We start from the raw sequence: 13,688 nt of genomic DNA on the forward strand, positions 1-13,688 counted from the left end.
AATAAAGTGGAATTAATTATGGTGACTAATAATGATTAGTGAATAACCATAAATTAATATACAGAATAAAATTATTGGATAGCCGTTATAATGATCAAATACAATGAAGAGAGATCTCTAATTGTAAGTTACATGATTGAATTAACGGTAATTCCAATTCTTGGCTTATCACTTTGGGGGTTCCGTCGGAGCACCCCCAAGGTAACACAAATTCATTGCAAGATGGAACAAGTGTCCCGAGCAAACTGCTTTAGCATCTTCCCTTGGAAAGTAAAACCAGGGAAGCAGGGTTTCCCGGGAAGAGGGTGGGGGTTTTGTAGTGTATCTGGCGAGGCGGAGGCGAGCAAGAGGTCCCCGAGTCCGCAGGCTCGCTTTTAAGTACCCCCCTCGCTGCGCGCGCGCTACTTAGTCGGTTAGTCTCCAAATCATGGTAATACATTTTCTACTTTGCAGAACTTCACCGCTTTTGTTGTGAAAGCAGTGACTATTTATTTCTGGTGTGGTGCTCATGGGTTCTGTTACAACCTTCTATGAAGCTTTTGAGGTCAGGACTGGCATTACAGTTCAGTGTTTTATATATGTATAATACACATGAGAGAATGTGCAGTGACTTAATATCTAACATATTCAGAGATTTGAGAAGGGATACCGAGTGATGTCTGGGGCCAGAGTTGGATATTGTCCTAATAGCAGCTTTGTGTTGAGTAATTAGAGGACGTAAATGATTTTGGGTAGTAGAACCCCAAGCACAAATACCATAGTTGGGATATGGATAGATGAGGGAGTAATAGTCACCAGGGCAGGGCGGGGTACATAATATCTGATCTTAGAAAGAATGCCAACAGTTTTTGAAACTTTTTTTGATATATTTAGAATGTGTCCCTGGAAATTCAGCTTGTGGTCAATGAGAATGCCAAGGAATTTGCCATCTAATTTGTTAAAAATTTGGGTATTGTTTATTTTGAGATTTATTTGATTAGAGGATTTATTGCCAAACAGAATATAGAAAGTTTTGTCAATGTTAAGGGTGAGTTTGTTGGCAGTTAGCCAAAGATGGACTTTATTTAGCTCAGTATTTACTGTGGCATTTAGAGCAAGGGGGTCAGGACTGGAGTAAATGAAGGTTGTGTCGTCAGCAAATAGAATTGGTTTGAGGTGTTGGGAGGCATTTGGAAGGTCATTAATGTAGATGAGAAAGAGGAGAGGGCCAAGTATGCTGCCCTGAGGAACACCAATGTTGATGGGTAAGGTGGGAGAAATTGAATTATTCACAGAAACATACTGGAGCCTGTCAGTAAGGTAAGATTTGAGGTATTGCAGGGAGTGTCCTCTGACTCCATAATGATGTAATTTAAGAAGGTGGTTTTGGTGGTTGACAGTGTCAAAAGCCTTTCGCAGGTCCACAAATAACCCAACAGGGAACTCATTTTTATCAAGAGCTGCATGAATCAAGTTAATCATACTAATAAGTGCATCGTTTGTGCTTTTTTTTGGGTCTGAAGCCATATTGGCAAGAGCTAAGTATATTGTGTTTGGCTAGATAAGAGTAAAGCTGCTTGTAGATTAGTTTTTCAAAAAATTTTGACAAGTTAGGCAGGATTGATATAGGTCTGTAGTTGTTAACATCTGTGAGATCACCACATTTGTGGACAGGCGTTACTCTCGCTTTTTTAGAATATCTGGAAAGGTTTGGAGTTCAAGTGACTTGTTGAAGAGCAATGCAATAGCAGGGGCTAAAGATCTGGAGGCTTTTTTTGTAAATTAAAGTTGGTATCTCCTCAAGGGCACTAGACTTGGTTTTAAGGGAAAGGATTATCTCATTGACGTCAGTGGAATTAATAGGCTTTAGGTACAGAGACTGTGGATAGTTACCTGTAAGATAGTCCTTAACATCAGTACTGGAAGATGGAATATCATTTGCAAGGGATGACCCAATGGAAGAGAAGAACCTATTGAACTCAATAGCAGAATCAGAGGCTGAAAGCTGACCATCGTTATTGGACAGGAGTGTTGGTTTGTTATTTAAAATCTTCTTTGATCCCAATATTTGTGAAATTGTGCTCCAAGTTTTTTTAATTTCCTGTTTTTAAGTTTTTCCTGTTTAAGTTTTTTTTAACTTCCTGTTCTGAGAATTTTGCTTTGTACATCTGTTCCTGCACTTGTGGTGTGCTGACCTGGCGATCATGGGTACCGGAGCTGCATGCGTCTAGGGACACCTTTCCTAGGCACTCCACGAGTACTGCCCTTGCGTGGTCAGAGTTATCTTCCCTGAGGCGTTGGGGAAACACTCTCCGTTAGAGAGCTTCCTTCCTTGTGGTTGTCCTCGCCCTTGGAGTCAAGCAGAGGTCTTGGGCTATCTGCCTTGCCCCGGGTAGAGGGGTGTGTTTATCAGCTGGTGGTGGGAGGGAGGGAATTATCAGGAAACAACGCCAAGCTATTATGACTAAATAGCACTTGGAAGGGGTCAGGTTAAGAATTTGGGATGGGACAGGGGGACAGGAATAGTGCCGAACCACTTGGATGGTCGGGGATTGAACCCTGTCCTGCATAAAGCGAGACCATCGCTTTATCATCCAGTTCAAGAAGTTGGGCATCAGCTGATGAGGCGCACTGCAGCTGGAGCAGTCTGCATAAGCTATCATATGGCGGCCGATGTTTCTCCCTGACTGCTTATTGGCTGTTGTGGGTTTTCGGGGGTTTCTATTCTTTTATTGGCGTTTTCGACAGTTTCATGAAGCAGTTCTGCCTATTTTTTCATTAGGTCACAACCTAGGGTGTGTTGGTGGTCCTCCTCTGTTGCCCCTAATGCCTTACAGCTGCTGCTTGCGGTCGGTTTGCCTACATCGACAGGGTTTACCAGCTTAGCTGACCCCAGTGCCTGGGCTTCCTGTAGGGCGCAATCACCCTACAGACCATGAAAAACCCCTGAGGGCTCGGTTGTACCATGGTTACTTCTTCCAAACCCATTTTTGCCTTGTGCGAATTTACGGGTTGTTCGTCACCCCCTGCCTCAGGGTGGGGATCATCCATACTGCTTCCGCCTTGTTGCTTGTTGGGTTGGGGACACCTTCGGCCTGGAGTCTTGTGAGACTTGATCCCCACTTGTACTCCATTTACTCATCCCTTATCTGTTGATCTACGGGATCAGGCAGCTGCCACATTGCATGAACGGTTCTCTTGCAACGGGCCAGGTTGGCTGTCCGTTTGGAATCCCCGGAGCTGCCCCGCTTGGGTTTCAGGTACTCGGATTTAGGGTCGTTGGTCGATTCGGCCTTGGGTCAGTCTGGGCCCATGGGCCCCTGCGTGGGCGTGGTTCTCCCTGCTTCCCCCCCCCCCCCTCGCCCCCCTTTGCTTTCAGCTTCAAAACATCTGAGGGTTTCGGAGTCGGGGTGGGGTTTCGCTCGGATATGGCTTTGGGGGCTGCCCCTTCTGATGCGAGCATAGAGGTGGTTGAGCCTCTCTTTCCCGCCGAGGCTTCTGAGTCTTTCCAGCAGACTCCCTACTTCGAAACCTTTCCCCTGGACTCCGCCTTTCCTTCCGGGGTGGTGGGCGTAGATAAGAGCTCTGCCCCAGAGCCTTAGTCGATGGTTTCAGAGGCTCTTGGGGGGGGGGGGAGTTTGCATGGAGCTCTTAGGTTTCTTTTGACCCCACTTGGGCCCTTGTGCCCTCTGCTCAGGGATGGGTTTTTTTCCATCCCTCTTTCCCTTTGTGTTGGTGCGGCTTCCTCCCCCCCACCCCACTCCGGTTTGTTTATGAGGGCATTTGGGTTCCTCGGATTCGTCCATTCAGAGGTTTTCTTTCTCTCGGATTTCCCCTGCAAAGGTTTGGGAGGCTTTCTGTGCTTACCTCCTGTGGGACCTGGCTTATGCCTCGGTTCTGCATCTGGCTTCTTTTCAGTTCAGCTCCTCTTCCCATCTTGGGGAAGATAGGAAGAGTTTTTGTTCTATTCTTGTGTTTTCCTGGCTGGCAGACTATTCCTTCTTCTCTCTTTAGGCTTGGCGTGGCTTTTGTCGTACTCGCACGCTTGGGTGGCGGGAGGTTTCCACGGTTTTGTCGATTGTCTTGGGGATGGGGGGCTCTTTAAAGCTTCTGAGTGCCTCTTTGCCTCTGTGCTTTCTTGTGATGTTGGTCTGGTGCAGTTGCATTCTCAGGCTTCCACTCTTTCGGCTGCTTTGGCGGCGGATGACTTTGGCCTTTCGGACTTTTGGCTTCTGTATTGCATTTATTTAGTCTTCTGAGGCAATTTTCAGATGTGCTTTCAAAGGATGTTGGAGCATGGGGGGGGGCCCTCAACTGGGGTCATGGTCTTGGCAGCTTATGCACTGTGTGTATTGCTGAAGCTGTTTGCGCCGTTCTTTGAGGAGGCGATTTTCTAATTTTCACTTCTTGTCTTGCGTATTGACAGGCTGTGCTGGCTGTCATTGGCTTCAGCTTGGACCATAGCTCTTCGGTCTTCTTCTGCTCCGACCAAACAAGCCTTGTTTGGTCGGGATAGGCCTCAGGCACCAGTTTGTCAGTGAGCTCACTGATGCCTTCTTCGTCTGGTCGACGCGGTGTTTGTTTTGTACGAAGCTCGGCATCTCGGGATTCACGTCGACCCTTTCGTGGGTCGGAGCAATGAGGGGGAGGGGGGAAGGAGGCTAGCTCTTTTGCCCACGCTTGGTCCCACAACTCGTGGGGTTTCTCGGGTCGTTCATTCGGCCTTCGGAGGCATTGGGTGGCCTTTCTTCCTTTCGGGAGAGTTGGGGGTGGGGGTGGGGGGGCGAGACTCCTCACAGTCCATTTGTCGGGTTGTGTCTCAGTGGGTTCGTCCCTCCTTTCGGATGACCACATTGTCCCAGGTTCAGCTCATTCTCAATCCAGGCTCTGAGATGATTTCCCTGAACCTCAGGGACTCGTATTGGCACGTCCCTATCCATCTGGATTCCGGGCTTTGATGTGAGGTGGCATGTTTCCGTTGTCTCCTTTCAGGTTGATCTGGCACCTCACGTTTTTATGCGTTGGACCCGGGTCGTGGTGGCCTTTCTTCGTCTGCTACGTCTGCGGGTCTTGACCTAGCTTGCCGACTAATTGGCGTGGGCTCCAGCCAGTCTGCTTGTCTGCTAGCCAGGGATCTGGCTCTTTCCCAGATTGCCGGGTTTGGGTTCCTGGTGAGCTAGCAGAAATACCTTGTTGGTCCCATCCCAGGTTCAGACTAGGCTGGTCCTTGTGTGGGATTCTCGGACTGCGTACTTTTCTCTGCCTCCCACTGCCTGTTCCGGTTGTGGTCCCGCCGTCGGTTGTTTTTGTGGGAACCCAAGTTTCTCGACGGCTGCTCGTGAAGCTGTACAGGTGCCTGAACTTTGCTCTTCTGGTTTATTTCCTGGGGGAAAGGTTTGGTTTCGGAGACCATTCTAGTATCTTCAGGGCAGCTACTTTTGCCACTTTCGCGATCGCTGGATTCGAACCCCGAGTGTTCCTGCAGCCCATGCTCCTAAAGTTTCCCAACGTTAAGAAAACGGTAAATTTAAAGTTTTCTCTCCTAATCTACCAGAGGACCCAAAACAGAAAACGGGACTGTACGTCACTTTTGCGAGGCACTTCCATTTACTAATACAGTGACACCTCGGCTTACAAATGCCCCTATTTACGATTTTTCCGGGTTATGAGCCCAATTTCTTCGTAAAATCTAAATCAGGTTACAAGCTTTGCCTCGAGTAACGTAGTTTGTTGATACACATATGGGCAACCGAGCCCATGGTTCCTGGTGGCACGATCGCCTGGACTTCAGTTTACCAGTTTCTCCCACTTAGTGATGATCGCGCTTGAATTCTTAGTAAAGAATTTCATGTTTTTTCGGGTTTTGGGGGTTTTGAACATAAAAGTGATTATTATATATCATGCCATGGGTCCCAAGAAAGTCAGCAGCATGGTTCATCCTAAGAAAACACATGTGAGGATGACCATAGAGCAAAAACAAGAGATCATTTGTAAAACATGAAAATGGTGCACTGCAGGTTGTTGAACTAGCTAGGCAGTACAACAAATCTTCAAGGGGAGGAGGAGGAGGCAGTAGAGGATGTTTCTTCCTCATTAATTAAGAAAGTGTGTGCAGTATGGGAAGAACTGCAAAGTTTTGCTGAAAAGACTCATCCAGATAAAGCTTTAGGAGGCGATTGCATTGACCTTAATAATGACAATGTGATGTCTCACTACAGCCAAGTGTTAAAATGTCGGGAAAGACAAATGTCTTTAGACAGATTATTAGTAAGACAAGCAAGCAGTGAGCCATAACCAGGTTCTAGTGGTATGCCTGCAAAACGTAGGAGAGAGTACCCCAGAGAAGTCATCAGTGCCTGATGTTATAATGAAAGGGAACTCTCCTTCCGAACACTAAAAACTCTTCCCCCCCCCCCTCCCTTTCCCCTCCTCACCGTCTTCCATGCACAAACAAGAGTCATAAATAAAGGTAAGTTATAACTTGTACATACTATAGTACTAAATATTTGTGTTTATTAGGTATAAAATGTATTTTGATGTTAATATTTTTGGGAGTGTAGAACGAATAATTCAATTTACTTTATTTCTTACGGGAAAATTCGTTTCGGGTTGGGAATTTTCGGGTTACAAACTGCCTCTGGGAACGGACCAAATTCATAAACGGAGGAGCCATTGTACGACAGTTTATGGCCTCAAGTAATGCATATGAGCAAAATGCAATGTTCTTTGCAGGAGGATAGGTTGGTCCCTGGCCCAGTTGAGTTCAGTGCCATAGCGCCTTCCTCCTCTCTCGCTCGATGTGTTTATGGGTGCCTCGTCTGTTGGCTGGGGCTTTGTGACCAGTGCTTACCAGTCCGGCCAGGGGCGTTGGCTGCTGTCCATGCGTCGGGTTCATAGCACGGTGCGGAGGTTTGCAGCTGTGTGGCTGGCGCTGCAGAGGATTCGGCTTCCTCGGAGCTCGGTGATCCGACTTCATTCTGACTGCTTCCCTGTGGTTCCTTGTCTCAACCTGGTCCAGCTGTTGCTCCAAGTTCTGGCTCGGTTGGAATCCTATTGGGGGAGAGTTTTTTCCCTGGCTCAATGGTGGCCAGCCCAGCCTTGGTTTCAAGCACTGCATACTCGGTGTCCGAACCTGGGCGTTTTTCTGCAGTTCCGCCTCTTTCAGGTGGTCAGGCTGGTGTGGTGCCTCGCTGGTTCGACTCCCTCCTCTGTGTTGCGTGTTTGGTACTTTTGATGCATGTATATCGCCATTTGTATGGTGATTAGATGGCTTCTTTCAAGGTGTCCCACCTGCGGTTTTCGTCTCAGCGACAGTATAGTCTCTCTTGGTTCTCTCTCCACCATTTTCTTTCTCTTCATCGGATTTTGTCAGTGCTGGAATGGATTGTTTCGTCCACTCTCTCTTAGTTTTTCCTGTATTGGCATCTCATTCTGTATACTATCACTTTGTATCGATTTGCGATGGCGGAGCTGCTGCAGCTTGCATTTGATGTGGTTGACACCCTGTTCTGCAGGTTTCCTCGTGCTAATTTCACCTCCAGCCTACTCATGAGCCGCCTGAGCCTTCTTGGTCTTTGGATTGGGTTCTTTTCTTTCTTCTTTGCCTCAGTTTGTGGTGTTCCCTTCGGTTCATGTTTGTTTTTGGTAGGCATTGTTTTGTGGGCCTCTGGTGGTCGTTTTGTTCGTTGGCGGCCTGCTCCATCTTTTCCGAAGATTGTGATGGTGGGCTTCAGGAGGATTTATTTATTTATTTATTATTATTTATTTATATATAAACAAGAAGGTACAATGGGATTGTGAGGATACATAGCATAGTAATTACATTCTTGTAAAGCCACTAGTATGCGCAGCTTTTCGGGCAGGTTCTTAATCTAAAAAAATTTTAAGTAGGTAAATACTTGCAAAATTTATAAAAATGATAAGTTACATAGCAAGAAAAAAAATGAGAGAAAATTGGAGGTATATTAAAGCACATAGGTAGCTCAGATTGATTGCAATGACAGCTTGAATGGTAGTTAAACAAAAATTAGCAGGCACAATACAGCATATGGCTAGCACATAAAAGAAGACAGCAATGAACACAATGATAAAGTTGTTTGGGTTAAGTACATAAAGATTGGGAGATTGGGTAACACTAGATACAGAGCAAATTTAAAGCTCAGTGTAGGAAACTATGAAGATGAAATTAGGTACTTTTTGTTTTTGTTTTTAAATGAGGCAAAAGTTTGACAGCTTTTCAATTCACTAGGGAGTGAGTTCCATAGACAAGGTCCCTTAATTTGCATAGAGTGTTTACACAGATTAAGTTTGACTCTGGGGATATCAAAGAGATATTTATTTATGGTGTGGTGATAATGGGTCCTATTACATCTGTCCAGGGAGAGTTTCAGAGCATGGTTTGCATTTGAGAACAGGGTTTTGTAAATGTAGTTGACACAAGAGAATGTGTGGAGGGAGTTAATATTTAGCAAGTTTAGGGATTTAAACAAGGGAGCTGAGTGTTGTCTGAAAGCAGAGTTTGTTATTATTCTTTTGGTTGATTTGTTGGTTGTGGATGCTTGGCCGGGGGTGTATCACGTACTGTGTCCAGAGGCTGCTTTACGCTCCTTCCTGTGGATCACTGGTTCTGTGTTGGTGGCTGCGTTCTGGGTTGATCACATTTTCCTGGTTCTCGGTTTCAGGGCTCGTGAGTCTTGGGTTGTCTGTGGTGTCTTTAAGGCTAGCCGGACTGCAATCTACCCTCGTACCCATGATGTTCAGATGTATGCCGCTCACTTGCCTATCTGTAGACGGTTTTCGGGCTCAGGGGTTTTGGGTTCGGTCATGGTCCTGGTCTCCAGGTCTCTCGTGACTGTCCCGAGCCCTCTGCTGCTTTGTGTTGCTTTGGGGCTTCTGTAGCGGACGGCTGTCCTTATCAGGTTGTGTTTTGCAGGGCTGCCACATACCGGGGTCTTCCGTTTTCCTTCTCTGTGGGTAGTTAGCTTCAAGGATCCGACGGGGCTCCCCACAGAAAACCAGCATTGAATGTAATTAGATGCCTGTTTCTGGGTGAGCCCCAAAGACTCCCTCACACCCTCCCTCCCTCCCTCCGGTCGGTGGTTTACATCATTCAGAGAACTGGATGTTGGGAGCCTGACTTACCCAAGCCGGCTCCTCCTCCCTCCTGCATGGGGGTGCAGCTAATGAGAGGGGGTTAGTTGGACGAAGTTTTGCTTGTTTGCATTCTGGGGAGTTCTTTTGCACTTGTGAGGATGTAGCTTGCAATTTTCAACCAGACGGCACATATTGCCAAATACTTTCAAGAGACTAATTAGAAGCGGCTATAGTTGTAAATAACGTCATGTGTTATCGATTTATTTATTTGATAAGTGTATCTGAATAATCTTTAGATTATGCGAATCTGTTTTGATTCGCCTATCTTTCTGTCTCCTTTCCCGGTCGATGGCAAGATGACATACTTGTAATGTAAAGTGTTCATGGCCATTACTCCCCTTCTCCTTGAGGGGGACCAGGTTCTGGGTCGTGGTACCTGGTAGGCTTAAATGAGCTCTTTGACTGATGACACTCAAGTAGTATTGCACTTGAGTGGTATTGCACTTAAGTGGCCTCCGGTGCTCACCCAGAAACTGGCGTTTCATTACATTCAACGCTGGTTTTCTAGTGTTTTGACTACCATGCTTCTTAATACTACGGATCTATAATTTAGAGGTTCCTCTCGACTACCATTTTTATAAATTAGTATTATGTTTGCCTTTTTCCATATATCTACTAAGATTCCTATGCACAAGGCCGTCTGGAATATTAATTGGAGTGGAATGCTCGGCTCAGTTGCATATTCTCGCAGCAACCAAGGTGAAACTCCATCAGGTCCAACCTCCTTATTTCTTCCAATGTGAAATAGAACTTGCTCCCAATGTACAGAGATAGTCACAGAAGCCTGGTATACCACTAATGCCCCTAGAGTGTCATTGCCACAAGTTAGGGCAGTTACTGTAGTGCCAATCGGAGAGGGGCATTTCATTTCACTCAAAACACTGGTTTTACCTGCATTATATTAGTAAAAGAGCATAGCACACAGATGAATAGATTTAAAGTGTTACTATAGTGTTCATAATTTTTTGCAGACGCAGGATGTTCTTGATGAGAATGCAACTCAGCCATACGAGATAATTCATCTTCCTGACAACTCTCAGAATGAACCAGCAGAGCAGATCTATGCTACCATATCAGTAAGCCTTCTTAAGAAACAGTACATATTTAATATATTATTTAAACTTTACACAATATTTAAACTTTACACAACTCATGAAGGTATAGTAGTATGTATCAGAGTAACACTCAAAATATTTAATTTTCTGGGTGGAGCCTCATACAGCTCTCTGAACCTATTATACTGATTCAGTATCAAATCAAATCAAATCAAATCAAATGTTTATTTAGGTAAGGTACATACAAGAGATTTTACAAAGAGTGATGGATTTATAGATAGGGCTAGTACATACAATGCCTAAAGCCACTATTACGCAAAGCGTTTCGGGCATGAAAAATTTAAATGACTAAATCTTAATACTAACTGAGCATAAAGAGCAAAATGAAAACATGGAATGAAAACATAGCTGAAAAAGCAGTAATTACGTAAGTGTAATTACAGGACGAGAGCTATGCTCGTGGTGTCCCATCTTCCCAGCACTCTTTGTTATATAACGATTTGAAACTACTGACGGTCTTGGCCTCCACCACCTTCTCACCTAACTTGTTCCAACCGTCTACCACTCTGTTTGCAAAAGTGAATTTTCTTATATTTCTTTGGCGGCTTTGATTAGGTAGCTTAATTCTGTGAGGTTTTCTTTTTTCAAATCCCAGTGGTATTGTTGGTTTCGTATTCGACTCGCAATTGAGAATTCTGGGTTTGAATTCAAGGCGGGATAGAAATGGTTGGGCTCATTTCCTATCACTTACTGCTAGGTGACTGTCCTCTCTAATTGTGCTGAACGACTTTTCCTTTTCCTTCTGTTCTTTTTTTCTTCCCCCTCTTCTCCTATCTGCTTGTCGTTTCCTGCCGACCTTTTGCTTGTTTTGGTTATTCCTTTGGACTTCTTCTATTTTGATGCCAGGGTGCTTGAGGAGGCATTCTCTTGCACCCATAGAACTGTAGTACCCGACGTCTTGAGCGAGGGGAACCATTTATTGTCAGTCCCCCTTTCGTCGCTGAACCCGATCTCGACGGACTGATGGTTCTTAAGGTGGCGTTTGTGAGGCGTATACCCACGACGCACCCCTGGGGGGCCCCGGCATGATCGGTGAAAGCTTCCTGTTGGGTGTCCTGCCTCTAATTGTGGCTCCATGGTGGGTATGGGGGCACATTCGTGGATGAATTTATCACTCTTCGTCTGTATGTCGTTGAATGTTTCTGTTGTACCCTCTCAGGCTCGTGGGGTGGGCGACCAAGCCCCCAAGTCGGCCTGTATTGGAAGACCGGGCTCTGTAGCTCCTGCTGCGTTGGGCCCAGACCTTGCTTCTCCTTTGACCCTCCTGACTTCTTCCCCCAGCTCCCCTCCCTCCTCTGTGGTTGGGTCGAGCCTCAAGCCCCCAGTGGTGACCACTTCGTCCCCTGGTGCGGCTAAGTCTCTCGTTGTGACTACCCGCCTTTTAACCCCTCTCTCTCTGGGGGTTCTCAACGCTGTAACGCCACGGCCGCTCTCGCTCGATTCCTTCCCGTACTGATGCATATCAGGCCTTGTTTGATCCCGCTTCATGGGCCAAATACTTTGATCTCCTTCCTCTTGATTCTGCGCCTCCTGACGATTTCTCCCTCCATCGGCATCTTGTTGATTCCGTGGATGCCTCTGTTACCTTCAACCCCACTCGTCTCGGTACACGTGTCATTGCTGTTCCTTCTCAGGATGCAGCTTCCCGCTTGGCTGCCTTATCCTGCCTTGGCGAGATCCCTGTTCGGGTCTCCAAGACCGCTTGGTTGAATGCCAGTGTTGGCACTGTTCTTCTCCCGCCACATGTTGCGACCGGTGTTCGAAATCTGCAGGACTGCCACGATGATATTCGGCATATCCTTGATGCCCAAGGCCATTCTGTCTTCCAGGTAGACTCGTTTACTCGTCCCCCTCGTGGTCATCGCCGTCAACTCCTTCGGGTTGTGAAGATTCCCTTTGATGGTAGGACCCTTCCATCCTCTGTCATTCTTGCTGGTGCCAGGTACTCTGTCCAGGAGTACATTCCTTCTCCTAGACTTTGTAACAAGTGCTGGAGGTTTAAGCATGGTGCCCTCTTCTGCTCTGGGATTGTCTCTCTTTGTCCTTTGTGTGGGGGTGAAGGTCACTAAGTCGGAGTGCACTTCTCCCCAGGCTCGCTGCCTCAATTGCAGAGAGGCCCATCCTATCTTCTCCCGTGCCTGTATCCATTACAAGCTTGAGGCAGCCGTCCTCAACTTGAAAAACTGGGAGCGTTTATCTTTTCCTAAAGCAAGGCGCCAGGTTCGCCGGCTTCCGCCTTATGCTAACGTCTCTTATGCTCGTGTGTTGCGCTCTTCCTCTCCTCGTCCTTCCCACCTTCCTCAGACCCACAACCGTTTCCAGGCCTTGGACCCTGATATGCCCACTGCCCCTCCTCTGCTCTTTTGAGTTCTGTCCCAAAGGGTCCCCCTCCTGGTCCTCTGTCTGGGGTTCCCCTTCTTTCTGCTCGGTCTGTAATGTCTCCTGTGTCTTCTTCCTCGTCTCCCTCCGATCCTCCTTCTCATCCTTCTCCTCCATCTACTGACTCTTCCAGCCGCCTGTCAGTGCGGGCTGATGTCCATCGCTCTCCTAATGGCCGTTGTGTGTGCTCTCGTTCAGCTTCTCCTGTTGAGACACTAGAATCCGTTGCCCAGTACGTAGTTGCTGGGACACCTGTCTCTTTAAGTCAGAAGCGTAAGCCTGGCTCCTCTCCTTCCTCCTCCCCAGCGGGTAAAAAGGCTTCGCTTTCTTCCTTGGCCCCTACTTCTGACTCTATCGCCCCTTCCCCTCCCATTTCGGTGGTAGCGCCCTCTGTTCCTGCTATGGAGGTTTCTTTGGCTCCTGCTTCCCTCTCGGTCAAGGGTGCCGAGTCTGTCCTGTCTGTGGGTGCAGTCTATAGAATTCCTAACACTGATGTATCCGAATTCAACTCAAACCTTAGAAATCTAATACTCGATAACAGACTGAACAAAAACCATCTAATAATCGCAGGGGACTTTAATATTGACCTCTGCGAGCCTGAAAACCCTACTGCTGTTAGCTTCCTCAACTGTATGAATTCCTGCTTCCTCATACCTTTAATCACTAGACCTACTAGAATCACTGATAGTACTGCCACGACTCTAGATCACATGTGGACAAACATAACCTCTCCGCATACTTCAGGTATAATCACCGATAGCACTACAGACCATTACCCCACATTTCTCTTAACTAACATTAGTAAACCACCACTAGAGTCAAGGGAGTTAAGTTTTAGGCTGCACAATGAAACTGCTATAGACAATTTTATAACTGCTGCTGATAATGTCAACTGGGAGTCCGAGTTAGGAAACGTAGGGGACATCAACCTAGCAGTGCAATCTTTTCTTCAAAAAACTCTTAGCCTTTATAACACCCACTGTCCTATGCTTACAAAACAAGTCACAACCAAAAGGCTTAACAATCCCTGGCTTACAAAGGGAATACTTAAATCCATTAATA

At 46.5% G+C, this 13,688-nt stretch overlaps 1 protein-coding gene across 1 annotated transcript in view; it reads left to right on the forward strand.

The window, feature by feature from the left end:
* LOC138357377 (uncharacterized) overlaps nucleotides 1-13,688 on the forward strand; it is a 92,794-nt gene that overhangs the window by 32,142 nt on the left and 46,964 nt on the right. The window contains exon 5 of the mRNA XM_069314072.1: nucleotides 10,104-10,208. Within this exon, the coding sequence (XP_069170173.1) occupies nucleotides 10,104-10,208 (105 nt within the window). The remainder of the gene's footprint in view (nucleotides 1-10,103; nucleotides 10,209-13,688) is intronic.

Source organism: Procambarus clarkii, chromosome 78 (genome assembly GCF_040958095.1).
Source record: "Procambarus clarkii isolate CNS0578487 chromosome 78, FALCON_Pclarkii_2.0, whole genome shotgun sequence".
In the NCBI taxonomy this organism is placed as follows: domain Eukaryota; kingdom Metazoa; phylum Arthropoda; class Malacostraca; order Decapoda; family Cambaridae; genus Procambarus; species Procambarus clarkii.